Below are 27,700 nucleotides of genomic sequence, written 5' to 3' on the forward strand. Positions count from 1 at the left end.
TGAGGCAAAAGATTAGGAAATCAGAATAAAATTCAAATGAGCACATAATTTTGTATTACAGAACACATGGTGAAATGAAATCCCTCATGGTGGAGTGTAAGGGTCTCCAGTGGAGGCCGGTGAATCAAATTGCAGAAACCATTTATTTGCCAGATTTCGCCCTCATGTCCTATCACAAATTGTCCATGGGCAGATTGAGACTTTTACTGATTTGTTCGCTATTTGCAACAGTTTGATAAATGTTTTGTGCAAACAAATGTCAATCTATGGATTGCTAGTAAACTGTTCACTGTGAGTATTCATTCACATTGTCAATATTCAGTATCTGAGCTGTGTGACGGACCAGCATAATGCCTTTTATCTGATTGGCTGACCTAAACTTTATGAACAAATGTATTAGATTTTCATCCATGGTGTGGGATAGGGACAAGAGTTTTGACTGCACAAGCACACTGAAGAAATCTTTCTTTAATTAAATAAAGTTTTTGCCTGAAATACCCCAGCCTGTTAGCAGGTGTTAACCCTTTCATAACAGAATCAAGTAGTTCATTGTACCACCTAGATATGAGGGAAGTGAGTGTGGCTCTCTGTAGAAAAACTGTGTGGGATATCTAGTTCTGAGGGAAGGACCATTGAGCATCCAAGCATGGAGAGACACTTTAAACTGCACTTCATGTTGTAGTAATGTTAATTTCTATGTTAACAAAGCCAAGCTCCACGAATTGCTGAGCGTGGATTCTAGTGTGTGAAGTTTTAGTTTAAGACCATGTTGGAAAGGGCATTTGCTCACATGTTCTCACTGTCTCTTGCTGGTAGAATCTCTGATGAATTTTCAGTCCTGTTTGGGGTCATTAGATAGATATTTGCCAACCAACATCTTTCTACTGGTTTCTTTCTTTGTGGAGTTTGACTGCTGATTCGTATTGCATTGTCAATAAGTCATTGCAGATTTTTTGAACAAATTCGTTTAATTCGTCGTTGTTCCCTATTTACATGATTTTATGTGAGTTGCATAGCTTTTGTAGCTTAGTTTTTTGGGTTAATCTGTTAGTGAGACCTTCAGATAAATGACCTTCAGATAAATGCATCTTATCCCATCCTGGCATTCTAACACCACCTCCCCTTCCTTCAAACATTTTAAGTTAATTTTTCAATTCCTCATTTTATTTTCAAAATATCAGTTACACAGAGCATTGCTTAAGCATGGAGGTGTAGAAGGTAGGGGGGAAAATAGCAACAAAAATTCTAGTTGGCAAAGGACATGAGTATAATTACATTATAAACTCAATTATCCAAATTCCTCTATTATATGAAAAGGTTCTGTGACCAACCTTCTCTGACACGCACACGATTTTCATACTGAAATAGAAAAACCTCAAGCTGTTTGTTTTCATATTGCTAACTCTTGGCCTTTTTACTTCTCACCCAGTGCCCCATGTTGCAGTAACCTTCTGTTTGGTGAAGGAGAGCTGGACATGGCTTTTTCTGGAGCATTGTTTACCTGCCAGCTGGTGTCTCTAGGGAGCAGTGCATCCTTGCACCACACAAAATGGCTGAGGGTGGAGTGGGAGAAAGATTCCCTTACAGCTTTTATGCCACTAGTTAGGGCCCTCATCTGGAATGTGGGAGATCCTGATTCAATTTACCCCCTCCCCTTGGTTGATCAGAAGAAAGGATTTGAACAGGGGTTCTCAAGCTCTCAGGTGAGAGCCCTAACTGTTGGACTATAGAATGATTCTCATTCTTTCTCTGGCCCAATTAATACTGAATGATTTAATGAAAGTGGAGCGACTTCAAGCCATGGAGAAAGCCCCACATCAGAATGTCCCATAGCCCAGTGGTTAGGACACTCCCTTGAGCAGCGAGGAACCCTTGTTCAAATGCCTTCTTATAAGGCAGAGGAGGAAACTCAACCAGGGTCTCCCACCTCCTGAGTGAATACCTTAAACGGTGGGCTAAAGGGAGGACTCCTCTCTCCTGGCCATTTTGTGAGGAGTGAGACATGCTCAGAGCACACCTGGCAGAGGAATGCCTATCTTCTCCTGCACTGGATTGCATTGGATTGCACTGGAGCTTCAGTGAGAGACAGGCATATGGATGCCTAGAGAAAGGCAGCATTGTGCATGTTCAGTAGCGGAAACTTAGATACCTAGGGAACTTTTACAGCAAAAACGTAGGCACCACGTGAATTTAGGCACCTACAGGGTTAGGCAGCAGCTGAGCAGGGGTTTTGTGGATCACAGTGATGATCTTAGGTGATGATCTGAGCTGTAGGCACCTAATCCTTTTGAGGATCTGGCCCTAAATACTGATCTCTTACATGACTGTGCATTGCACTGCCACTAGAACATAAGGTTATCCCTAGAATACTTTTAATTTCAATCAGTTACATGACCAAGTCAAGCAATACAACACGCATTTCAGTTTGGTTTGGATCATTGATTTTCCACTGTGCCTGACTTATAAAATGCTTACAGTGCGAGAAAAAGAAAAATCTGCCCAATTTCATTTGTCTTCAACAGGTGCAAAGCTATTGTCTTTGGAGAGGGTGGGGGGACATCCTGCTGATTTATTTCTGCATATGTTAATGACTGTAGAACATTACATGGGAGTTTCTACAAGACTGGCTAGGAAACTTGCTGCTGCTTCTTCTTCATTGCTTTATCTGGAAGAGAAGGGGAATTTCCTTGCATGAAATCAGGGTGTAAACCAAATCCTGCTGGCATAAATCAGAGGGCTGAGCAAGTATTTACCTGTAAATTTCAGCTTCATACCTGAGGAGAGCCTCCTACAAAAATCACAAAACAATGTATTAAACATTTCACCAATACTGGAATGAAAATTGTGCCTGTTTATATAAGTGCTACATTATACCCTTCTCTTTATTTGCCCATAACACCAACACAAAATAAAAAGAATGATATAAAAGGACAGAATTTAAATGAACAACCAGTAAACAATTCTGAAGTCCATGAACATGAAGTCATGTCTCATTTAAATGTCTGTTTTGTATTACTTCTTACTCAATCTTTTTGTCAGACAATCTAAATTATTTGGAATCTGAAAAACACTGGGTTGTTTAAGTCACCAAAACTAACCAAGGAACTTTTTCAATTGTACATGAAATTCACCTGGGAAGATTTCTGAACTTAGATGAAAAATATCTAAGGTGAGAACATACCTACCTGTAGCATTTTTTTCATGTCTAAAATAATCTGGTTTTTTGCACTGTTTCATTGGAGAAATATAAATACCTATACATGGGGTTTGGTGTATAATCTGACACAATGTATCTGACTTTCATTAATTTTGCAAGCCTCTTTCTTCATATTTATGTACAAGTTATTTTCTAAAATATAATGTAAGACATACAAATGTTCTAAAGATTCGCATCAAGAATTTCAGCAACATTACAGCTCGCAATGTGAAACTGTAAAGATACAGTCAAGCTTTTCACGTGATAAGGGATACAACGAAGACCTCAAGGTCTGTGGTAAGGTTATGCAACAGGAGAATTGCTAAACCATTTGAATGGAAAATTAATGGAGAAAAATAAAAAAATCAAACCGATCTTGAACTCATGGGCAGTGGGTGAACTGGCCATTGGGGGAGGCTAGCTCCTGGCCCCTTCCCTTCCCTTCTCCCCTCCCCCAGGCCCTTCCCCTGCCGGAGCCCAGAGCACAGTCACCACAGCTGCTGGCCCTGCCCCCCCTCCAGCCCTGGGCTGCCCCAGCGCCCCCAACCCAGCTCCAGAACGCGGGGCGGACACCAGCCAGCCCCAGCCTCCCTGAGTCCCAGGCGGCAGGCTGTCCAGCCCTAGCACCAGCCCCAGCCTAGACCACAAAGAGCAGGAACTCAGGCACTTCCGGGGGTGGAGTGTGGATGGGGCCACACAAGGCTGTTTGGGGAGGCTCAGCCTCCCCCGGCCTATGATGCCTGCCACCCATGCTTGAACTTAATCTCCTCTTCTGCCCAATAGTTCCCACTTGGAAAACTAAATTAGCTATAGTTGGATTTTGGCTTTATATACTTCATATGGCGACACCTGCAAGTATTCTGTCCCAAATTTTGGAAAACATTTCTAACACAACTTAGATTGCACCCACAAATGAACAGAAAAGTCAGTGAAGAGATCGGCGCATCATGTTATGTGCTCATAGTAGCCTGCTCCATTCAAGAGGAGAGCAAATGCACTCTGCACCAACTGGGGGTCTAGGAAGTGATCATCAGGGTAGCCCTAGGTTTGAGCACAATACAGTCAACTAGCTGGAAGGTGACAAAAGCACTATGTCCATATGGTCATCACATCTACAGCAGAGAGTAGTGCTGGCTGGTCAGTCACAGATGTTAAATTCTATTCATGTTTCTATACTGCATCCATCTCCATGATATCTGAGTGCCAAATAAAAAATACTGTGGGCCACCACAGCTAGCTGAGAATCTTGAAGCAGTGATGGATGCAGCTGAGAGCCAACATTATAAATCATTTTAGCAACATCTTCAGTTAGTGGAGATTCCATCTTAATTGCTTCATTATCCACATCTCTATATCAGCTAGACATAGGTCGAGAATCTCTCCATTAGCATTAACCTTCCATGAAACAAATAGTTATATAAGAACATAAGAACCGCCATACTGGCTCAGACCCTGGTCCATCCTGCTCAGTATCCTGTCTCTGACAGTGGCCCATATCAGAGCTTCAGGGGGACTGTACAGAACAGGCCATTTATGGAGTGGTCCACCCCTGTCTTCCACTCCTGGCTTCTGGTACTCAGATGTTTCGGGTTGCCGCGAGCATGGGGTTGCATCCGTGGCCATCTTGGCTAATAGCCATTGATGAACCTATCCTCTGTGAACTTATCCAGTTCTATTTTGAACCTAGTTATACTTTTGGATATCACAACATCCCAATGCACTGAGTTCCACAGGTTAGTTGTGCAAAGTGAAGAAAAGTACTTCCTCTTGTTTTTATGAGACCTGTTGCATATTAATTTCATCAGGTGACCCTTAGGTTTTGTATTGTGTGAAAGGGTAAATAACACTTCACTTTTTTCATGCCATTCATGATTTTATAGGCATCTCTGATATCTCCCCTTAAGTCATCTCTTTTCTAAGCTGAACAGCCCTAACCTTTTTTGCCTCTCCTTACATGGAAGTCTTTCCATAACCTTGATCATTTTTGTTGCTCTTCTCTGAATCTTTTCCAGTTTCACTATATCCTTTTTGTAATGGGGCAACCAGAACTAGACAGAATATTCAAGGTGTGAGTGCACTATAGATTAAATAGTGGCATTATGGTATTTTCTCTCTCTTTCCTAATAACATGTTGTTAGCCTTTTTGACTGCTGTACTGCATTGAGTGGAAGTTTTCAGAGAACTATCCATGGTGTCTTCAAGATCTCTTTTTTGGATAGTAAGACCTCATTTAGAACCCATCATTGTATATGTACAGTTGAGATTATTTTTTTCCATTTTGCATTACTTTGCCATTATCAACACTGAATTTCATCTGCCCTTTGTTGCCCAGTCACCCAATTTTGTGAGATCCCTCTGTAACTCCTCACCGTCTGCTTTGGACTTAACTATCTTGAGTAATTTTGTATTGCCTACGAACTTTGCCACTTCACTGTTCACCCCCTTTGCAGATCATTAAGTAATATGTTGAACAGCACAGGTCCCAGTACAGAACCCTGGGGGACATTGCTGTTCACCCCTTTCCATTGTCAAAACTGACCATTTATTTCTTCCCTTTTCCCTTGTCTTTCAGTTAGTTATTGATCCATGAGAGGACCTTCCCTCTTATCCTATGGCTTCTTAGTTTCCTGAAGAGCTTTTGGTGAAGGACTTCAGAATTCTTGGATAAATACCATCTGGTTCTGGTGACTTATTTCTGTTTAGTTTATCAATTTGTTCTAAAAGCTCTCCTATGGACACATCAAGTTGGGGCAATACTTTAGATTTGTCACCCAAAAAGAAAAGCTCTGATGTGGGTTTCTCCCCCACATCCTGTGCAATGAAGACTGACCCAAGAATTAATTTAGTTTCTCTGCAATGGCCTTGTCTACCTTGAGTGCTCCTTTAACATGTTTGTCATCTAGTACCCCAATTTCCTGCTTCTGATGTACTTTAAAAAATTCTTACTGTTAGTTTTTGAGTCTTTAGCAAGTTGCTTCTCAACTTCTCTCTTGGCCTGCCTAATTATACTTTTACATTTTACTGGCCCAAGTTTCTCCACCTATTCGCCTCATTAAGATTTGACTTCCAAATTTTAAAGGATGCTGTTTTGCCTCTAATGACATCCATTATTCCATATCCGTTCTCCATATAGCTAACAGGTGGTTCATCACAGCCATCTAAACACATTCAAAACTTCAGGAAACGAAAACCAACCGAAGACAATGAGTTGTTCTCATACTATTACCAGAGAAGTAGTCAGGTCAGTCCAGAACTCAGTAATTTTACATGCTAAATAAGTCAACAAATCATCATAGTGAGAAATATTGACTATCGGTGAGTTGATAGGTTAATTAAATTGACCACTATGCAGACTGTTCATCTTTTTTGGGATATCACAGATGCAGGGGTCAAAAGAGAGAAAAACTCTCTTTGCCTTAACCACTGACCTAGCATAGGAACACAAATCCTCCATGGTGCACATCAATCAAATTCAAAGCAGGCCTTTCTCCCCTAAGCAGCATCTGTCACAGCACATTTGTTTAGTAATGATCTGCAAGGAGAAAGTTGGTGAAGAAGGTGTCCAAGTGCCACTGCTCACATACATATGTTAATGGTTCTACAAGTCCATCAGATCAATGACAGCGTGGCCCAATGGCTGAGTAGCAACCTTGCCAGAATATTCTGTATCCTCACTGGTCCTGTATCTTCATGGGCAGGCCATATTTTAAGGACACTTCAGAAAAGACAGAATTTAAATTACCTAGAATTTTCAAAGCACAACTTAGTGTAATATGAAAAACTAGCTAAAAAACTAAAATTTTCTACCTTTCTTTAAATGAGACAGCTTTGGTCAAGACCTTTGTGTTGTTTAATGATAATTTAAGGAAATTAAACCCTACTTTATTTAAGTTTGAGGGCATATCTACTTGGAGAAACTGAGTAGCATAGCTGTAGTGGAATATTATTTCACTATAGGTATGCTGGTATAACTTCTCCAAGTGGATTCTATTTTTATTATTATAATATATAAATAATAATAATATAGTGAAATAATATTAAATAATTATTCCCCTACCCTCATGTGGACATTATAGTGAAATAATGTCCACATGAGGGTAGGGGAATAATTATTCCACTGTAACTATGCTTATCAATTTCCCCATGTGGACAAATCCTAAAACTAAATCTTAACTATGGAGCTGCTAATGCACTTCATCAATGCTCTTAAACTCTTTGGTTTGCCCTCATACAGAGGTTCCCAAAGTGACTCAGCTGTTTACATGGTATTGGCTCTAGTTGTTTCCAGCTGCTAAATTGTATTAAAAGATTATATTGCATGTATTTGTATCTATTTTAAGATTACTGTAGATGATTGATGTACTTGCCCCAAGAAATTTCACATAATTATACGTGGGTGATCCATGAGAGTGGGAAGAGAGGTGGGCCATATGATCATAAACAGAAAGGGAGATAAGACAGTATCTCTAATAAGATATGGTCTACCCAATGGAAAACATTTGAAAATCCCTGCCATAGTATTTTACATTTTCTTAAATACAACAATCCAGCAAGCCATTGTTGTGTCCAGTTTTTATGTCTCTTCTGTACACTGGTAAGATATAAGAATAATTTGTGCAATACGTTTTATTATATTCTCATTATTTTCTTGCCATGTGCCATCCCCAGTATTAACTTTTAATTTATTTTCCCAGATCTCTCTACTGCTATGTTTGATCACTATATGAACAAAAAGTACTTCTCTGGATTGTGGTTCCTTTTAAGAAAATGTATTGTTTCTGAAGTGTTAGAGCAAACCAGTGCAGGACCCTGCATGTTTCTAATGCAAATGTTACATTTATAGGATCAGTTGCAATTTGAAACCATGGCCACTTTTGCTCCTTTGGGGCAGATAACTTGCTTAGTTGTATCATCCACCGACCGCTTGACCCAACTGGATTTTGGAGTTCTTCAAAATGTTAGGACCCCAAATAGGCGTTAAGTGGGACTTAAATGATACATAGGTAGGGCCCTACCAAATTCAGGGTCCATTTTGGTCAGTTTTCTGGTCATAGGATTTTTAAAATTGTAAATTTCACGATTTCAGCTATTTAAATCTGAAATTTCATTGTGTTGTAATTGTAGGGGTCCTGGCCCAACAGGGAGTTGTGGGGGGATCGCAAAGGTTATCGTGGGGGGGGGGGGTTTACAGTATTACAACCTTTATTTCTGTGCTGCTGGTGGCGGTGCTCCCTTCAGAGCTGGGCAGCTGGAGAGCGGCGGCGAAGCCCAGCCCTGAAGGCAGAGTTGCTGCCAGCAGCAGTGCAGAAGTAAGGAGGGCCTGGTATGCTATTGCCACCCTTACTTCTGCGCTGCTGCCAGCAGAGCTGGACTCTCAGTCAGCAACTGCCACTCTCTGGCCGCCCAGCTCTGAAGACAGCAGTGCAGAAGTAAGGGTGGCAGGATGTGGTATTGCCAACCTTATTTCTGTGCTGCTTCTAGTGGGGTGCTGCCTTCAGAGCTCGGCACCTGGCCACCAGCCACTGCTCTCCTGCCATCCAGCTCTGAAGGCAGCGCAGAAGTAAGAGTGACCATATCGCAGCCCCTCTAAAATAACCCTGCAACCCCCCTGGAACTCAATTTTGGGTCAGAACCCCCAATTTGAGAAACGCTGGTCTCCCCCATGAAATCTGTATAGTATAGGGTACAAGCAGACAAAAGACCAGATTTCGTGGTCTATTACGCATTTTTCATGACTGTGAATTTGGTAGTGCCCTATACAAAGGTGTTGGTCTAATCCTCTGTACAGAGGTGAATAAATTTCACCCTTAGAGAGTATATACTGTTATACCTAAGGGTATTTTTTGATTAACTCAGTTAAACACATCTGGTCTTTACACACTGGCTATCACAATACCAGGTTCACTTTCAAGATATTTAAAGAAGCGTAAATATCTTATGATCTTTTCAATTTTCACTAGGAAATTATTTTAGAATTTTGGGATTCTTGGACAACACCTTTATAATGGGTTGAACCAAAACAGCAATCTTAAACCCAATCCCAATATTAGGATTTGAGATAATCTCTATAAATGATACATAAAAAGCTACTTGCTCACTTTATTCTCTCATGTAGTCCCACTGAGGTGGATGAAAGAGCTATTTGTGCATACCAGGTGAGGAGGATTTGCGCTCTACAGGAGATTGGTAAAAACAAGTATTCACTGATTTTCTTTTTAAAAATTATGTTAAAATCCTCTGGATCTTGATGATTTTTCATTGCATAATATTTGTTAATGTTTCACCTATCTTAAAAGCAAAACTGCAAGCATTTTAGAAAAGGGCTAGATGTAAAAATTTAGGGTGAAATCCTGGCCCTATTGAGGTCAAAGATAAAACTCCCATTGACTTAAATGAGGAAAGAATTTCACCCTTCCTCTTTCTGCTACTTCTGTAAGCAGCTCTGTGGAAATCCTTCATATGCTTTTTTGTAACTTAAATATAATATGCCTCAGTGAATCACAACAAATATCACAATTGCTTTCTATAGCAATGGCACACTAGGGGGACTATTTCTCTGTTGTGGAAGCACACTAATGTTAAAAAATAGCAACACATTGTACTGACCCTTTCCTACACTGCAACTAAATTGGTCCTACAAACAGATTTAAGCAAGCCATCTAAAATGCAGTAAATATTTTTTTGTGTGCACAAACCTTAGTACTACCAACAGAGATGACCAAGTATACCTGTTTATTCACTTATTTAAAAAACTTATTTAGAGTTGCCCATAAAATACAATTATGGGATATTTCAATTTTTAAAAAAACAAATTTAAAATCATCATGAGAAATATTATGCATAAGTAAAACAGCAAATCTTGAAAACTTACTCTTTTGGAGAATACTTTCTCATGTAGAAGGTGTTTTGTTTTTAGAAAGTCTCTCTCCCTCTTGGGATGAAGGAGTTTGTTTGTTTGTATATATTTCTCTCAGAGTTTGTAGATATTTATCACATTTAAAATCCTTCTGATACTCTTCCACCTAATTTTAATTCATACCACTGTCACATGCTAACTCATATTTACGTCTTTCTCAACCCAAAGATACATCACTCCTCATCCACAAAGGGAAAAGGAGTGGCACCTTAGAGACTAACAAATTTATTTAAGCATAAACTTTCGTGAGCTACAGCTCACTGCTTACTCTTGAAAGAGGTGAACTTTATCTTTAACTTTTCCAAGCTAGTCACTAAAACTTTTAATTATTTTTTATTTATTTTGTCAGGACAGTTTCAGACTTGCAAGGAGAATCCTCCCATTGGGTTAAATTCAATGCAGTTTTTATAATTTCTTGTTATAGCAGTGAAGGATTTTTCTGAAGGTTTAAAAGAGACAGGCAAAATTTCATTTTTTATAGCTTTTATTCAAATAGCCATAACTTGACAAGCCTGCACATAGTATTGAAAGGAAAGCTGTCCCCTCCAAACCAACAGAGACAACTCTATTTCCTTCAACTTCCAGCTGCTGTTCTGCGCCTGCAAAATCAAACTTCTAAAATCCATATTTGCAAAAAAATAACCAACCGACCAGAAACCCCCACAAGAACACACACTTTCCACAAAACTTCTTGTTGGGTTTTGCTTTAAATGGACAGTGTTCACGCAGAAGACTTTTCCAAGAAGAAAGTTTCTTACCCTCTCTGGTTCCTCTCTCGGGCCTCCTCCAACTTCACCTCCTTTGGCAGCTATGCATCCACCCCCGTAGTTCCCCTTAGCCAGGCTGCCTGTAAAGCAGACATAGGCTGTACCATCCTCCGAACTACAGATCCCAGGATCCCTCTCCAAAGCCCAACAACCTTCCTCCCCCCTCCCTGCCCTTGTTGGAGGAAAAGGCTCTGGCTGAGTTTCAGAGAAAGTCTCAGCTCCTCCACTGTGGACGGGGAGGGCGAGGCGGGCCGCAGAGGCCACCGGTGGGGAGGCAGGGAAAAGGGTAGGGGGTGGGGACACTGTGCTCAACTGACAGCAGCAAAGGCCGATGGTGAGGGTAGAAGAGGCAGGACACTTGAATACCAGGGCAGATCCCTCCCACCCGGGCTAAGAGGGAGGGACCCCTCCTCCCACCCGTGCCCAGCAGTCGCCGAGGCCGGGGTTCCCCCTCCCTTCCAAGTCTCTGCCTTCGCTCGGTGGAACTCTGCTGGGAGCAAGATTCCAACCCTCCCGCCCCTCTCAAGTCCCAGCGCTGCCGGGGTGGAACTTTGCCGGGCTCCACGTTCCAGCCCAGCCGGGAGGGGGAAGCAAGGGACACAAGCGCTGCCCGGCCGATTCCCGCCCCCCTCCCAGCGCAGCAGCGGAGGAGGAGGAAGGAGGCGCGCTAGGCAGCGGCGCTGAGATTTGCCAGGCAGGCAGCGGAGGAAGAGCAGCAAGGGAAGCCCCCGTGGTCCGTCCTCGCGAGCCGGCTCTTGCGGCAGCCCGCAGGAGCGAGCCTGGCAGCGCTGCGGCGGGGTTGTTCCCCGGGACGCGGGCGTTGAAGTTGCGGTGGCCCAGGCGGGGCGGCGGCCGCTGCTGCTCCTCTGCCTGCTGTTTGTGTGCCTCGGTGGCCGGAGAGGGAGAGCCGCCCACCTCCGTCCAGCTTCCCACTCCGCTCCCCCGGCTCGGGCTGTTTGTGTGGGAGACACCCACTCCTCCTTCGCTCCCTCCCCCCGGCCGCCTCCTCCCCTTTCCCCAGAGCCGGAGGAGGCCGGAGCGGGCGAGGTGCGGTTGCTGCTGTGGCTCTGGGGCTCTCTCGGCCCGGCACGGCCGCGCCGCTGCTACGGACAGAGGAATCCCCCCAGCGGGAAGGCGGCGCAGCCATGAGCGGCGGGGAGGTGGTTTGCTCGGGCTGGCTCCGAAAGTCCCCGCCGGAGAAGAAGTTGAAGCGATACGTGAGTGCATTCACCGTACGGCTTATCCCCTGGCTGGCGGGCGGGCGTCCCTCCCCCTCCTCGCCCTGCCTCGCTCTCCTACGCCCCGCGCCTCTCTCCAGTCCCGGCTGCCTTCGCCCCTCTCTGCCCGGTTCTCCTTCCTCCCCGCCCGGCACCTCTCCTCGCTGCCCTCCTCCCTCTGCCCTTGCTCTCTCCCGAGCTGTAGCATGGTGGAGTTGCTGTGTTGACAACAGAGACTTTCTGTCGACTGGCACCGCACAGCCTCTTTGGCTTTCACACCACATTTTTTTTTTAACTGCCAAGTACGCAGTTCAGTTTGCTGTCAGTTAAAAAAGGACCCTGAGCGGCCAGATCTTTTATCTTGATTTTATTGCCTTGCTAAGGGAGCGTGGGGCGGAGTTGTTCCCTTTAGATCCTCTAACTTACGTCTTTTAAATGTAAACACTGGCCAGCCTTTTCCAAGAGCCGCTGTACAGCTCACTCAGTGGGGCTGGAGGAAGATAAAACCCTAGTTCATCGGTTGATATTACAAATAGAAAGTTGTTCCTTGCAGGGCAATTGCCCCAGTTTGTGCAACTGTGATCTTTCCTACGGGTATCTGAGAAACACTTTTCCTCTCCTCCCGAGTACAGCTCACATGAGGGAACCTTTCCCCTTCAGAAACCCCTGGCTTACAAATTGAAAAGAAAAACAGTGTTTCTTTTTTATAGAATTCTGCCATTGCTCATAAGTAAATATTCTAACAGACTATAGCAGAGATGACATTTAAGTTGCATGAAAATGGTGCTTGTTTGCTGAGAGGGTGAAGTTCTTGACACAGGAACAGCAATGCTGTCCCAGCTCCATAGGCTTTCGGAGACGCTGTCAAGTCACGTAGGAGGGATGGATGGTGCCAGAAGTGATCTTTCTTGAAGTCCTTACCATGGCACCAAAGTGGCTTGCATGGTATCTGCATAATTGGTACAAGACGCTATTTCTTCACTTAGCCATTTTTAGGTTTCATTTAAATAGAAAATGGACTTTGAACGTGCCACTTCTATGGAAGCAGACAAACTACTTGAGAATCAGCAAACACAGGTTGTCATGTCAGAATATTTATTTTATTTATTGATGTCTTCATGACCACTTTCCAAAGAGGAAAGAGAGAAGCGAAGTTTAGTTGCTGTCATTGAGTTTTTAAATGACAATGTGTTTTAAAATAAAAGCTATTTCAGGCCCCAGTCCTGTCCTACTGGAGTGAATGGCAAAAACCCCTTTGACTATAGTATTGCAGGACCAGATTTTCAATGAGAATATTGTTGTGATGTATAAAACCTGTATCTCTTTCCTACAGAATTGGGCACTGGGTCTATACAGGTATTCATTTTTTTGAATGTGTGCATATTTGTAAGTACTGTTAGGGCACTGGTAAACGTATAGTATCATAATTATTTCAGTGGCAGTGATTGAGGCATCAAGTGATCTAATAAATCTTTTAAGTTTGACTAGTTTTCTGCAGGAACAGTAAAATCGCACACACACACTGTCTCCTGATGGAAGAAGTTATTAACAGTTAAGAGCTTGATAAAATAAATCATAGTTAATCCTACTCAAGAGGTTGTACTTTTCCATATTATTGAGGTTTTTTTGAATGCACTAGTGGCTGCACTGCTAAATTAAAATAATGCACATTGCATTAGAAGAAAACTCCAGTGAATAATAAATACTTAGCTGTCTAACGTATTATAACTGAATATACATACGTGTCAGACTCTCCAGTCAGTGGGACTGTTGTCCTTCTCGGGGATCTGCCATCTTAATCCTACTGTCCAACAGAAACTCTGTTTAATCTAAAGTAGGCTTGAAACAGTTTCCATTGGCATTAAAAAAAAACGTAAATCTCACTTTAAGACTTGATGTAAGTTCCATATTGTTGTAAAAAATGCTGGTTAATTTAACTATTTAGAAAATTAAGTTAATGAAAAGATCACTCAAGATATTTGTGGTTATACTCTTCTTTTTAATTAAATATAGCAATAGGATATGTTCCTGAAAAGTAGTCATCCCTGTGTTTTCAGTTAATATCACTTAGAAATTTAAGATCAGCTTTTTGAGGCTATACAGAGTGAAGATGGAATGTAGGGGGTAAAGGCAAGCTTCCAGTAACTTTACTGTAGCTCAGTTGGTACCACTCTTGCCTGGACTGTAGGACAGAAAGCCATAAGTTTAGATCCTACAACCATATTCACTGACATGACAGCAACAGAAGGGGAGGTACTGTCTAGGGGATAGGTTAAAATAAGTTTCCTTCTGCTTGTCTCTGGTGCCTGGTGAATTGTAGATTAAAGATTCTCAAGTCCATGTTTGTAACCTTGATATCATGATCAAGGTTCTTTGCCCAAATAAAAAGGCTGTTAGTAGAAATTCACAGAGTTGGACCTAAGTGCTCTGTGACTGACGCAGATTTGTCTATCCTCACTATAACTAAATCTTTGTGAAGCAGTATGAAAAAAAGTTATATAAAGCTGCGTTTTGTATTGGTGACACTTCAGAAGGCTCCCTCAGAAGGAAGAGAAAGGAATACATTTTCACTGGAAAAGTATGTTTTTGCAACACATACTTTTCACATATCTATGGAACACTGTAACTTCATGCCTTGTTAGTTAATACACACAAGTCTTGGGGCAAATCCAAGAGTCCATCTGGGAAGGGAGATAGGAAGTCTGAAATTGCAGATGTTAAATCTGGTTTTAGTGCTAAGCTTTAGGGAGAGTGAGAAAAAACACTTTGAAGCTAGTGTACAGACATATGGTCCATGGGGGTTTTTGTCTTTTTAAAAAAAATTGAGTCTGACATAGTACTAAAGTCAGTTTCCAAGCATTTGAAGTCCTAACAAGAAGTAACTGTTTTAGGAATGGAAAATCAGCTTCTTGGATGCAGGTGTCTTTCCCCATAAAAAAGCAGAAATGTTTTTATTGTTAGTTCAGGTCTTTGCTGGGAAACTAAACTCCTTACTTATAGCTATTGTCATTAGCAGTGGATTCACTTGAACTGGCATTGGAAATAGTCTAGTTGCTCGCGTAGATGAGATAATCATTTTCAGCAGTATTGCAAAGAGCGTAATTGCTCATTCAGGCAGACCCACTGCTGACCGCAGTTGTCAACAGTGGGCCACCTACCTGATGTAGATACGGCTTTAGAGGGATGCATTTCTTACCCCTTCTGTTTACTTCTTTAACATGCATTAAGTCATCTGCTTAAGTTCTGCAAAATGGGGAGAGGGGCTAAACATATAGGAGGAAGCGAGAATCAGAGAGAATGGGTCTAAATCCTGTTCAATTTATGATAGTTGCTACTTGTATGAATAAGATAAAGTAGGATTTGGTTCCTGATTGGGATGGAGGAAGGCTGAGCTCTGTTCCTTTTGTTCTCCTTTGTGCTGCTTTCTGTCCACTCTTGACTTACCTTTCTCATTTTATAAAAGTTTTTTGAAACTACTTTTGTTCACTTCATTTTTATCTTTCCCATTTCTTCAATTTTAAAAGCACACAAAGAACATTTTCCTCAGCTCCATTTTTTTTTAAAGATTAAAAAAATCAGCGTTCATCATTTTACTGCTGTACTGCAGTTTCGCTGTGGATTCTCTGTTCGTGTGCCAGTTCACACATCAGGTGAGCCTGTGTAGTGGTAGAAGTATAGAGGATTTTAAATATCCATATGTTGACAAGTCAGCCGAGTTAGATGTAGGGGAGGAGAACTGTCAGTTTGCAGGGTGGAGTGGCGTGAGGGGAGGATCTTTTATGAGTATTGTGCAAGGGTTACTAAATTTTTCATTAGTTTAATGGCTACAAGGACAGTTTCACTTCTCTCCATTGCTCCTAAATTTAGGGTTCAGTGTGGCAACTCCTTAATTAAATCTGCTGAAAATCAGAAATCTTTGTGTTGCATTTCCTGATACTTCCTTTTACATACAGGTGTAAATTACCGTGTTTGGTGTTTTCAATTATTTAAAATCCAGTGTGGAGTTGTTAGCGTAGATTTTCTGTTGTGAGTTATTCTACATTTTGTATAAAAGTGACTGCTGTTTTAAAGTGAGAATTAAATAGTAGTTCAGTTTTCCCTTTTTTTAATGCATCCCAGTTTGCGTAAAATGCTTGCTGTTCTGTAGTAGTTAAAATTTTGCCGATAAAACAAATAACTGAGGAAGTTTTGATCCAGACCAAATTTTGTATCTCGGATCCATTTCTGATTTTAACGTCTTGTATTTTAGGCAGCTTGGATGGATGATTAAGCATTACCTTATATTCATGAATTATTTACTCCTGGGGGATTCTGTGCCAAAAAATTCTGCGCCAAAATTTAAAAATTTTGCACACAATATTTATAATTCTGCTTATTTTATTTGTCAACATAACAAAATGTAATCACACCAGTTTCAATTATTTTTGTAATTTATTTCAAAATACCTGTCAGCAAGTATGTTTGTAACAATACAAACAACAAAAATATTCAGGTAATTTTTTTTTTTTTTTGGACAGATTCCTTACTAGGCATATTAATGGAGCAGAGGGAGAGGGAAGGAGCCTGGCAGAAAACGTGGAGGGTTGTTGGTGTGGGTGGAAGAAGTATGGAACAGGTTTTTGGCGGGGGAGAGGGAAGGGATTGTTAGGGAGTTGGAGAGCCTGACCCTGGCTGACCCCGAGCCTTTCCCATTCAGTCAGGCACATCTTCCCCTGTCCCCATGTGGCCATGCAGCACCCCTTCCATTCAGCCCCGGCTCAATGCTGTCACCCCATTAGCTCCCGAACCAGCACCCCAGCGTGTCATCCCCCCACTAGCCCTTCTGAACCACAGTCTGTGACCCCCCAGCAGCCCTGTGTGCCCCATTCTGTCTGTCCTAACCTGGCTCCGCAGGCAGGACACTGTGATAAATGCAGTCTGCCTCTGGCTGTTCTGGTGCCACAGCAGCCTCTGGTGGGTGAAAGGCAGAACTGCATCATTTCTCAGGCAGGATGTATTTTCTGCAGCGAAAAAATTCTGTGCCGGACATTAATTCTGCACATGCGCAGTGGTGCAGAATTCCCCCAAGAGTAATTAGTAATGCCACTCGAAGATAGTGTAAGTACTGATGGCAGTAGAAATGGAATATCTTATTATTGGCTTATTCTCTAGGTATATGTGTGATCAATGCTAGTCTTCCATCTTAAGTAGTACTTTGATGGCCAAAGATTTGAGAGTTAAGGAACACTTCTTCATCAGAAAAAAAGTTTTGGAAATACATATAACAGTTGTGATAAGATATAAACCAAAGCAGCTGAAGAACTTTTTATTTTTGGAATACATCTTTAAAACCTATTCTGATGATTGCTGCAGTGTAATTTGAGAGCAAATCCACTGAAGTCAGTGGAGTTAAACCAGTGTAGAACTAGAGTAAGTGAGATCAGATAAGTTTGCAGCCCTTCATTTGCAAGTGATGTCAGAAATCAGTGTTCACATTATATTTATTAATCTTGAGGTAATCTAGTAACTCTTTGAGATGTTTTGATACTTTGGGTTTGATCCTGCCAGTCTTCCTCTAGGAGCTGCTGAACACCTTGCAGGATTGAGCCCCAGGATTGCAGTGTGTAGTGTTTTATAATATAAGGCAGGTAGTACAGCCTCATAATAAGCACGTCCAATATAAGCTTTTGTCTACAAAGTGTATGTCTGTTCTGCTATAAAATACAGTTCCAGGCTGAAGTCAGTCCAGAATCTGTATCCACTCTAAAAAGAAATATTTGGTTATTTGAATATATATGCATAATATACAGACATTAATATACATCGGTCTAGACGATAACTGGCTCAGAAGGTTTATGCTTTTGTATTTTGTTTGCTGTTTATGCTTGTATAATTTTGAAATTTTCTTTGGCAGTCCACTGGTACATTATCTCTTTGTGTATATTTGTTCTGTGCACGCTTATACCAACATATGCTTTGGGAAGTGGTTGCTATACAGTCTCTTCAAATGAACCTCCATTTGCATGTTTGGTACATCTTATATGTTTAACGCTTGTAGATAGCAAAGCTTCTTTAAGATTCTAGAAAACTGTATACGAGAACAGAGAAAAGATAATAAATGAGACAAGCTCTTCCCAGTACCTTAAGTTGTTAACCTCTGCCATATTCAGGCGCAACTTGGTGAGTTAAGCTAACAGTCAGTCCTAATTTGGAAAGTCTTATTTTACAATCCCATGTCAACCTTTTCTCAGTTGCCATTTGTGATTTAATACAGGTCATGCATTGTTTTGTCTTCAAATTCTTGTCTTTTTTCAGTGAATGTCACACACATTGTTCTTTTTGTATATTGTTTAGCAAATAATCTCATTTCCACATTCCAGCTATAGTCAAATACTTTCTATGTTAAAAACTCCTATTCCAGCTCCAAGGCCTGTTCCTCCTCCTTCCCCTTATCATATGCTCTGTAGAAAAGTCAGTGTGTTGCATTTTGATGTCTGTAAAAGAAAATACTAACTAGCTGAGTCCCCAACTATGCAATCGAAAGCAAACTAAATGTAACAATTTCAAATATTTCCTTTGGGGATAAAACAGAATTGTATTGTTTTGTGCACAAAATAAAGATACAGTGCTGTGTACTGTGGATATGTCAAGTGTCTTCCTGAGTCAGAAGAGTGGGATTGATGTCCAAAGCAAGCTAAAGAAGCCCAACAAGCACATACTGAGATAGAAAAGCACTTACTATCAATTTTTCTCTATTGAAAAGTCTTTCAGTTTTTATGTAATATAATACACTGACATATACCATTAGTCTTCATGTTTTATACCTTACTAGTATAAGGACAAGTTAGACAAAGATCTAATCAACTACTAACGTGACTGACAAACTAAATTAATTCAAGCCAAGTTTAAACAGATTTTAGTTTCTACTTTAGAGGCTTGCACTGGTCAAATTAAATTGCCGTTTTAAAGATTTGATTAAATTGCTGCAACTTCATGGTGAAATTCTGCTGCAGTCAAATCAATGGGAAGTTTACCATTGACTTCAGTGGACCTAGGACTTCACCCCAGTGTGTAGGTAAGGCTTTACCTTACTTAATGAATAAATCGCCTAAATCTAAGAAACTCTCTGGATCCCAGGACTTGAAGGCTGCCAAACAACACCTGCATCTCCATGCACAGATTTCAGCTTATTCACACAAACAGAAGTCCTTGAACACTGAAGGAAACTTGAGTCACCCTGTGTGGCTCTAACCACTATGTATCTAAGGTACTTATATAGTCTCAGTTACCATGGTATCTGAGCACCTTGCATTCATTAATGTGTTTATCTTCACATCATCCCTGTGAGGTAGGAAAGTATAATTGCCATTTTACAGAAAGACAACTGAGGCACAGAGAGACTAACTGACTTGCCCAAGTTCAAGTAGAAAATCTGTGAAAGCAGAAATTTTAACCTGGCTCTCCAGAGTTCTAGGCTAGCATTCAAGCCACTGTACTGTCTTTCCATTTTGCCTCCTGCTCCTAGTGACTGATGAAAACTAGCGACCTTTGCTTACCAATATGGTCATTGCCTCTTTCAGTGAGAACAATCATCTAGGCACCAGGAAGCAAGCAGCGTCAAGATGATGGATGATAATTCACATCAAGGAACAGTTTTATCTTGGCAATTGCTGTTGTGTATAATTTACCTATTTTAGCAAGGTTTCTGAGGAGATGAAGAGACAGACATCTCTGACTTCTTTCAGTGTCCTAGACCACTCACAATTGGGTTTTAAACAGGATATGGCACTAATTGGCCTGGTGGATTATCGCCTTTTAGTGGAGAATATTGATCCTCTTACTGCCAGGTCTGTTAACAAGGTATGACACACTTGGACCACATGAGGTTACTGAGTCACCTAAGAATTAGCAGCGGTGGATGGAATAGCATAGTACTGGTACCAGTCTTTCTTCTGAGATGCTGAACAGCAGTTGCTCCTACACCTTGAATGTTCACTTACAAAGGTCTTTCTATGTTACAAATGCTTTTCTGGGATAGTTAAAGCAGCAGAACCCTTTGGTATAGACACAGCATATTCTGACAGAAAGAGGTTTTTGGTCAGCATAGTAACATTACTTCCCCTAACAACTTTAGTTTTGCTGACAGAAGCGCTCTTCTGTTGGCATAGCTGCATCTACGGGGGGTGGAGTGTGTGTGTGGGGGGAGGGGGGCGGTTTGCTGGCAAAGTTGTGTCCAGTAGGGGGTGAGGTTTTTTCATTCTCTTGACTGACATAGCTATGCCAGCATAATTTAGACCTGGCCCTGGTCTCACAAGGCACAATCTTATCACCCATCCTAGTTAACATGTATGTTATACCATTAGAGAAGATCACAAAATGTAATAGATTTAAATTCCAGTTGTATGCCTATGATGTCTAGTTCTGCATCCCCTTCATGTCAGAAAGATAGAAAAAAGAACCCTATCACCTGTATTTTCCAGGACAGGAGTGAGGGAAGCAGCTGGATGAAATTAAATGTAAGTAAGATGGAAGTGATGTTGGTGGGAAGAGGAACGTGACTTGGAAAACCATAACACTTCCCTGTATTATGTAGTCCTTGATTGTCAGTGAGCTGCAATCTTGCGTCCCTTTGAAATGACACCCAGATAGCATAAACAGCCAGTAATGCCATTTCCCATCTTTAGTTGACAAGGAGTTTTTCAGGGAATGCATCTGATGAAGTGAGCTGTAGCTCACGAAAGCTTATGCTCAAATAAATTTGTTAGTCTCTAAGGTGCCACACGTACTCCTGTTCTTTTTGCGAATACAGACTAACACGGCTGCTACTCTGAAACCTTTCAGGGAAGGAAATTCCTAGGGGTATGATCTACCCCTTTTTGGCTTTCTTCTTTTGCATTCATCAGCCTACTGCTTATAAAAAGGCCAGTAACTTGTTTACAATGCACTTTTAACAATTAAAAATTTATATCTTGAAGTGATTGCTGGATCGCTTTCTGCTTTTTAGTTTTCTAGCTTCACTATTGAATTTTAAAGTGTGTCTTTGTAATGACTATTGGGTCAGATGATCAGAGTCAAATGTGGTCTATTTCTTAGCATAGACCCATAACACCTCTCTCTCATTGTTTTTGCTTTGAAAAAAAGCCTGTGGTAGAGATTAAAGGGACACTGTCAACTTGAAATCTAGTCATTAAAAAAAAAAAGTCAAGTAATTTCAGTACGAAAGCTGTCCATGAGTGTCTCTTGAGAGCATATTTTCAGAGTAGCAGCCGTGTTAGTCTGTATGCGCAAAAAGAAAAGGAGGACTTGTGGCACTTTAGAGACTAACAAATTTATTTGAGCATAAGCTTTCGTGAGCTACAGCTCACTTCCACTTAGTGCATCCGATGAAGTGAGCTGTAGCTCACAAAAGCTTATGCTCAAATAAATTAGTTAGTCTCTAAGGTGCCACAAATCCTCCTTTTTCTTTTTTCTTGAAAGCATGTTTTTGTTTTAGAAGTCAGACATTTAGCAGGGGAAACAGTGAAACAGCAGACACAAAGTGTGGAAAATGTAGAGAGCAAACAAACTAAAAAACAGGAAAATGTTTTTCTTTACTCGTTTGTTCATAGTAATATTGCATGTTTTGACAACGGTAGGTTTAAAAATAGTCACCTGATTTTCTTATTTTAAACTAACAGTGTCCCTGTAAAGTCAATCTGCTGTCATGAATAGTCATCCCTCATTATCAAGAGATGCACTTTAACCTGTACCAATCTGCAGCAAGGCATTTCTTCAAAATGCGCCTTTCATTGCTCTGAATTCCAGCTGTGTGTGCAATGCTTTGTGAAGAGCGAATTTGTGTGTGTGTGTGTAGTTGAATTTGCTAGTTTGATTGTGACCTTACAAAGGGAATCCAGCTCCTAAAGCTTATAAACTAGTGTGTTTAAACCAGCATACTCTTTTGATTACCATGTTACTTTAGAAAAAAATCATAATCTTGGAATCCAGCAAGAGTACAAACAGTGTTGTCTCAGGAGGATGCTGATTCATCCTTAATTGCTAAACCTGATACTTCCTTAATTCTTTTTTTATTGATTCTTGGCTGGATTATTGCAATTCATTTTCCCCCAAATTCTCTGGATTATTTACTTCTTAATACAAGCTCTGCAGTTAATTCATGGTCAGTGTTTCTCAGCATGCTATACCAGTGTTACAATCTTTTGTACTAGCTTTCAGTGAAACAGCAGATTAATTTTGAATATGCTCTGATATTAACACCTATTTTTGCCCTCACATCTCGCTGATGACTGTAGTTCTGTGCTCTTTTTGGTTAGCTTTGGAGGGTTTTTGGAGCACCCCTGAATACTTTCAGTTTTAGCATAATCTCACTTTATGTACCATGACTAAAAACATTTTCTCAACATGATCCAGCAGTGAGACATGAATGGGTACATTTTCAACAGAATCCATGGGATTGAATTAACGGTTAAATCCTCTAATTCCCCGGTTTTGAAAACCTATTAAGTGAGTTCTTTTAAATTATTGTGGATGTTAGTATGCAAAGGGATAGATCCAATTGCATCTTTATACCTTAGCTACAGTTACTAAACCAACAACTCAACAGTTGTCAGATTTTTCTTTCATTTTACCATCTCAGATTTTGCCAGGGTAAAATTGGAGCAATTAAAACCTGGTGGTCAGTACACATGAACTAATGGAATAATCATATGCACTTCTAAAATCTACCACTTATGGCCAGTGTGACTTGTGCTTTTAAAAAAATGCTTATACATCATAACGTGGCTGTATAAAAGGCAGTAGAAGAATGGTTGACAAAATAAGGAGAGTGGTGGTGGTCCTGGTAAATGGCGTGATGTGATACCGTACTGTTCTTCCGCTTCTGGAAATCTGGGTTCAGTGCCCATCTTTGGTCATAAGTGAAAATGGTTTTGGAAGTCTTATCCTGAAAAGACTGGCTTGTTGACAGAATGTGCAGAGAGAGTGTTAATTGCCCATATCTGCTCTGCACTCTCCTCTGATAGCCCTTTTGTGGAGCCTATGGGTGTGTCGTGACTGTCCCGAGCCAGCTGCCTCAGGGTCATGGGGCTCGGGCTAGTGGGCTGTTGAATTGCGCTGTAGATGCTCAGGCTGGAGCCCAAGCTCTGGGACCCTGCCACCTCAGAGGTTCTAGAGCCCACGCTGCAGCCTAAGCCCGAACATCTACACTGCAATTAAACAGCCCCTTAACCTGAGTCCGTGTCAGCTGGCACAGGCCAGCCGCAGACTTTTAATTGCAGTGTAGACTTAACCTAAAGCTTAGTCTTCTCTGCTTTAAAAAGAAAGATGGTGGTGGTTTGTTTTTGTTCTTTATTTTTAAACTGTGAGTTAATTAACACATTGGATATCGTGCTGCAAAAACATAACAGAGATAAGGCACTGTAGTCCTACTGTGAGATCGGCTCTGCGAAGGTATAGTTCTGACCTTGCCTAGCTACCTCATGGTAAAAGCTGCAGGTGCCTTCTCTTCACTAGGATTTTATAGTGTGATAAGAATCATGTGTTGTTTATCTTGATGTAAAATACCCCCCAAACAAACAAGCAACCCAACTTTACAGTAGTGAAGACTGTCACAAACTAAAGCTGGTTTCCCGTGCACCTCCAGACATAACTCTTGGGGCAAGATGCTGGTGGAATTGTCTCCTCATCAATGCAGTGAATCTCAGTGATGTAAGAAAGTGTGTTCTGCACCAGTAGAAAGACTTGGTGCTACCGGGGGGAGGTGACATTCCCCCCAACGATCTTCAAGGTGCCCCAAATTATTGTCAGGCCAAAATATGTACAAAGTTATCCAGTGTTCTACACTTATGAGCCTACTTGACTTTACTGCCATGGGTGGGCCCACTGATTTCAGAGAGTACTCATGGTAATAAAGTTAAGCGCACAGGTAAGTGTTTGCAGGACCAGGTTATGTGCTGGTAGAAGATTTCTAAGCCATGGCAAGAGCAGACTAATGGAACAACAGCAGATTGGAGAGTTTTATCTTTTATATAGATTATAAATAGCAGGAAAATACTGACATTGTAGCCAAAATTTACCTTTTTTACTCTTAAAATCTTTGATTTTCGAGACTTCTAAATAGCTCCTGGAAGTTTGTTTATTTTTAAATAGCGACATTCAGAGGTTCCAAAATACTAACTTACCCCCAAATAGTGGGACCCTAAGACTGGCCTGGCCAGCTGAGGTAGAACTAACTCCACAAATTTGAATTTTTTTCTATAGCAAAACAATGTTAAGTTTTCCATTGTTCTAAAGGTCTGACATCTGTACTTGTGTAGTGTCTAAAAGATTTTTGTTTAAAAATTAGTCTCATGTAGCTGTCAGTAGGTTCTTATTGCTGAATATAAGAATTGATGTGTATGGTTTTGGGGAATGAGATAAGAATGCAGGAAGTTATTCAAATACAATAGCCAACTTCCATCCACAAAGAAACTTTTTGTAGCTTGTGACTCTGTGTTGATATTGTATTTGGGTTAGTTATTAAATGAGCAATGAGCAGATACACTTTAATGTAGATTTTTATCTTTCAGATTTGTAATGTGTGCTTTAAGTATAAAAAGTGTTAAATTGAAAACAGTAAGCTTCATATTACCATTTGCCCTTTATGTATCTGCTGAAAGAATTCACTGAGCCACTAACTGCACAGGACAAAAGTTGCCATTAAAATTTAATGTATAATTCTTTTATGGTTTTACAGCATTTGTGTCTTCACATAGATTTTTCTTAAGTAGGACAGCAGCATTTTCTAAATAGCTTAAATGATCTTGAAACAGCTAGTTCTAGAGCATACAAGAGAAGACTATTCTGAGCTTAGTCCTAAGTAGCATTCAGGAGGTGATTTACAGCTGTGGTCAAAAAAGCAAACAAACTGCCAGGAGGCATAAGGAATGGGATTGAGAATAATATGGAAAATATTGTACACACAGAGACCAGTAGTTCGCCTTCCTCCAAAATACTGTGTTCAGTTCTGTCCACCCCATCTCAAAAAGGATATTGTAGAATTAGAGGGGATACAGAGAAGAATGTTGATAATGATCAAGGTAATGGAAAAACGCTCATAGTAAGAGTGATTGAAAAGATTGGGATTGTTTACTTTAGAAAGGAGACAAATAAGAGGAGACGTGATAAAAATATGTAAAATAATTAATGGTAATGAGAAGGTGGATTGGGAACTTCTATTCTCCCTGTCTTATAGTAAAAGAAAAGGGGACAGTCAGTGAAATTGAAAACTGATAAAATAATTGCCTTTTCAGACGCCACATAATTCATTAGATTGTGGAACTCATTCCCACAAGATGTCATTACAATAATAATCTAGCAGGATTTAAAGAGAGGGTTCACATATGTAGATAAAAAAAATCCAGAGATATAATAAATACTTAGAAATATTAGGGATTTAAAATCTCATGCTTAAGCCATTCTCTTTTAGGATTCACTTGGGATGCGGATTGTCCCACATCTGCCTATCCCATTTCTTCTGAAGCAGCTAGTGCTGGCTGCTGCTAGAGTCAGGATATTGGACTAGGTAGACTATGGGTCTGATCCAGTGATGTTTGTGTGAGCCTGACTTTAAACTCCAAACAGCTACATGGTAACAGTCTATATTGTCAGATGTGTACTAGATGTCAGATGTGTACTAGATGAAATGTATATGTTGGTTATTTCTGAGTATATTAGTTGTGTAATTCCATTAATTTGTGTTTTCTGCTGAAGGAATACTTTCTGCTTTTAGTTGTGCACTGTATTTAGGTGAAGTTCCACACTTTAGCATTAAGACAAACTGGAAATTTAAAGATACCTCTTAATGTCGCGCGTGTGTGTGTGTCTATATGATGTGTGCATCTCTCTCCACAAAAAAACAATCCATTCCTAAAATGCGAATTAACATTTTAAGCTGAGAAATGTTCCTAGGTTTCAAAGTTAAGTGGAGCACTTGGAAAATGTACCATGAAGCTATTAATTTGAAAAACAATTTTTTTTAAAGCAATAAACTCATTTATTTGTGTCTAAGGACTCCTACATACACTAACAAATTGTTGTAGACTGTTTCTGAACAATTATTTCTAGTTCAGATTGTTTTCACCATACTATGATAAATTTGGCAAAGTGAAATAATGTCCTTAAAGTACAAAGTCATGGTAATGTCATGTTCTTAGTTATGATACAGTGAATATGCATTTCTCTTTAGACAGAAATGAAACTAAATAGCAAACTTGGCAGTGCTAGGAAAAATAATTTTGGCAGTTCTTCGTTATCAGATGACTATCAGCAGTCACTAATGGCTGATCTGTGATGCCTAAGGGCAGATTTAGAGCACTTTGAGTTAAACCAGCCTTCATAGAGCGCAGTAGGGAAAGTGCTGCAGTCTGTCCACACTGGCAGCTGCAAGAGCACTAGCATGGCCACATTTGCGGCACTTGCAGGGCATTGCGAGCGGTGAATTTGGGGCAGCTATCCCACAGAGCACCTCTTCCCATTCTGGCACTGTGGCTTGTGGGAAAAGGGCAGGGGGTGCGGGGCATTCTGGGTCCTGTCCCAACGCCCCGTGATGCATCTGTTTGCATCTCAGCAATCCCTGTGCTTCCGTCCACATTTGGCACCATCTTTCAACGTTTTTTGTACTGCATGCTCTGTCTTCCCTTTCCCTTTCGGTCTGCGGGAATGGAGCCCGAACTGCTGAGGAGTATGCTGATGAGTCTCACCAGCACGTCATGTTTTACAGTCAAGTTATTCCTTATGATCCAAAGTGACAGTGAGGAGTCCGACGATGATATCGACTCGAGTAACACATATGACATGAGTTTGTTTGTGGCATTCATGGACATGCTCACCACCTTAGAACACCGCTTTGGGGCTTGGGAAACAAGCACTGAGTGGTGGGATCACATTGTCATGCAAGTCCGGGATGACGAGCAGTGGCTGCAGAACTTTCGGATGAGAGAGTCCCATGAAAGTGGCTATGTGAGGAGCTCGCCCCCACCCTGCAGCTCAAGGACACAAGATTGAGAGCTGCCCTGACGGTGGAGAAGCAGGTGGCTATTGCAATCTGGAAGCTAGCAACTCCAGACAGCTACCAATCGGTCACTAACCAGTTTGGAGTTGGAAAGTTGACTGCTGGAATCGTGTTGATGCAAGTTTGCAGGGCCATTAATCATATCCTGCTCTGAAGAACCGGGACTCTGGGTAACGTGCATGACATTGTGAATAGCTTTACACAAATGGGTTTCCCTAACTGCAGAGGGGTGATAGATGGGACGCATATTCCAATTCTGGCACCAGCCCACCTAGCCTCCGAGTATGTTAATCGGAAGGGGTATTTCTCTATGGTTCTCCCGACGCTTGTGGATCACCATGGGTGTTTCGTTGACATTAATGCAGGCTGGACCAGAATTGTGCATGGTGCATGCATCTTTCGGAACACTGGTCTGTTCAGGAAGCTGCAAGCCGGGACTCTTTTTCCAGACCAGAAGATCGCTGTAGGGAAAGTCAAAATGCCCATTGTGATCCTTGGGGACCCCACTTACCTTTTAATGCTGTGGCTCATGAAACCCTACAAAGGGAGCCTTGACAACAGAAGGAAGCGGTTCAA

At 41.1% G+C, this 27,700-nt stretch overlaps 1 protein-coding gene and 1 long non-coding RNA gene across 7 annotated transcripts in view; one reads left to right on the forward strand and one right to left on the reverse strand.

Moving 5' to 3' along the window:
* Positions 1-2,418: 2,418 nt before the first annotated feature.
* LOC311519606 lies at positions 2,419-11,857 on the reverse strand. 2 transcript variants are annotated; one of them, XR_014711321.1, is made up of 4 exons: positions 11,795-11,857; positions 10,871-10,959; positions 2,754-2,788; positions 2,419-2,665 (listed from the first exon to the last, which is right to left on the reverse strand). It is a non-coding gene; the product is annotated as an uncharacterized lncRNA (long non-coding RNA). The 2 variants fall into 2 exon arrangements; XR_014711322.1 differs by lacking the exon at positions 11,795-11,857 and having other exon boundaries at positions 10,871-11,413.
* A 16-nt stretch (positions 11,858-11,873) lies between these two features.
* Positions 11,874-27,700, forward strand: part of GAB1 (GRB2 associated binding protein 1) — a 145,102-nt gene continuing 129,275 nt past the window's right edge. For 4 of the 5 annotated variants that reach the window (XM_084626265.1, XM_084626267.1, XM_084626266.1 and 1 more), the window contains exon 1: positions 11,874-12,096. In XM_084626265.1, the coding sequence (XP_084482391.1) occupies positions 12,025-12,096 (72 nt within the window). In that variant the 5' untranslated portion in view covers positions 11,874-12,024. The remainder of the gene's footprint in view (positions 12,097-27,700) is intronic. The other variant, XM_084626270.1, reaches the window with a different exon arrangement.

This window comes from Lepidochelys olivacea, assembly GCF_965140295.1.
Source record: "Lepidochelys olivacea isolate rLepOli2 genome assembly, chromosome: 4".
Lineage (NCBI taxonomy): Eukaryota > Metazoa > Chordata > Testudines > Cheloniidae > Lepidochelys > Lepidochelys olivacea.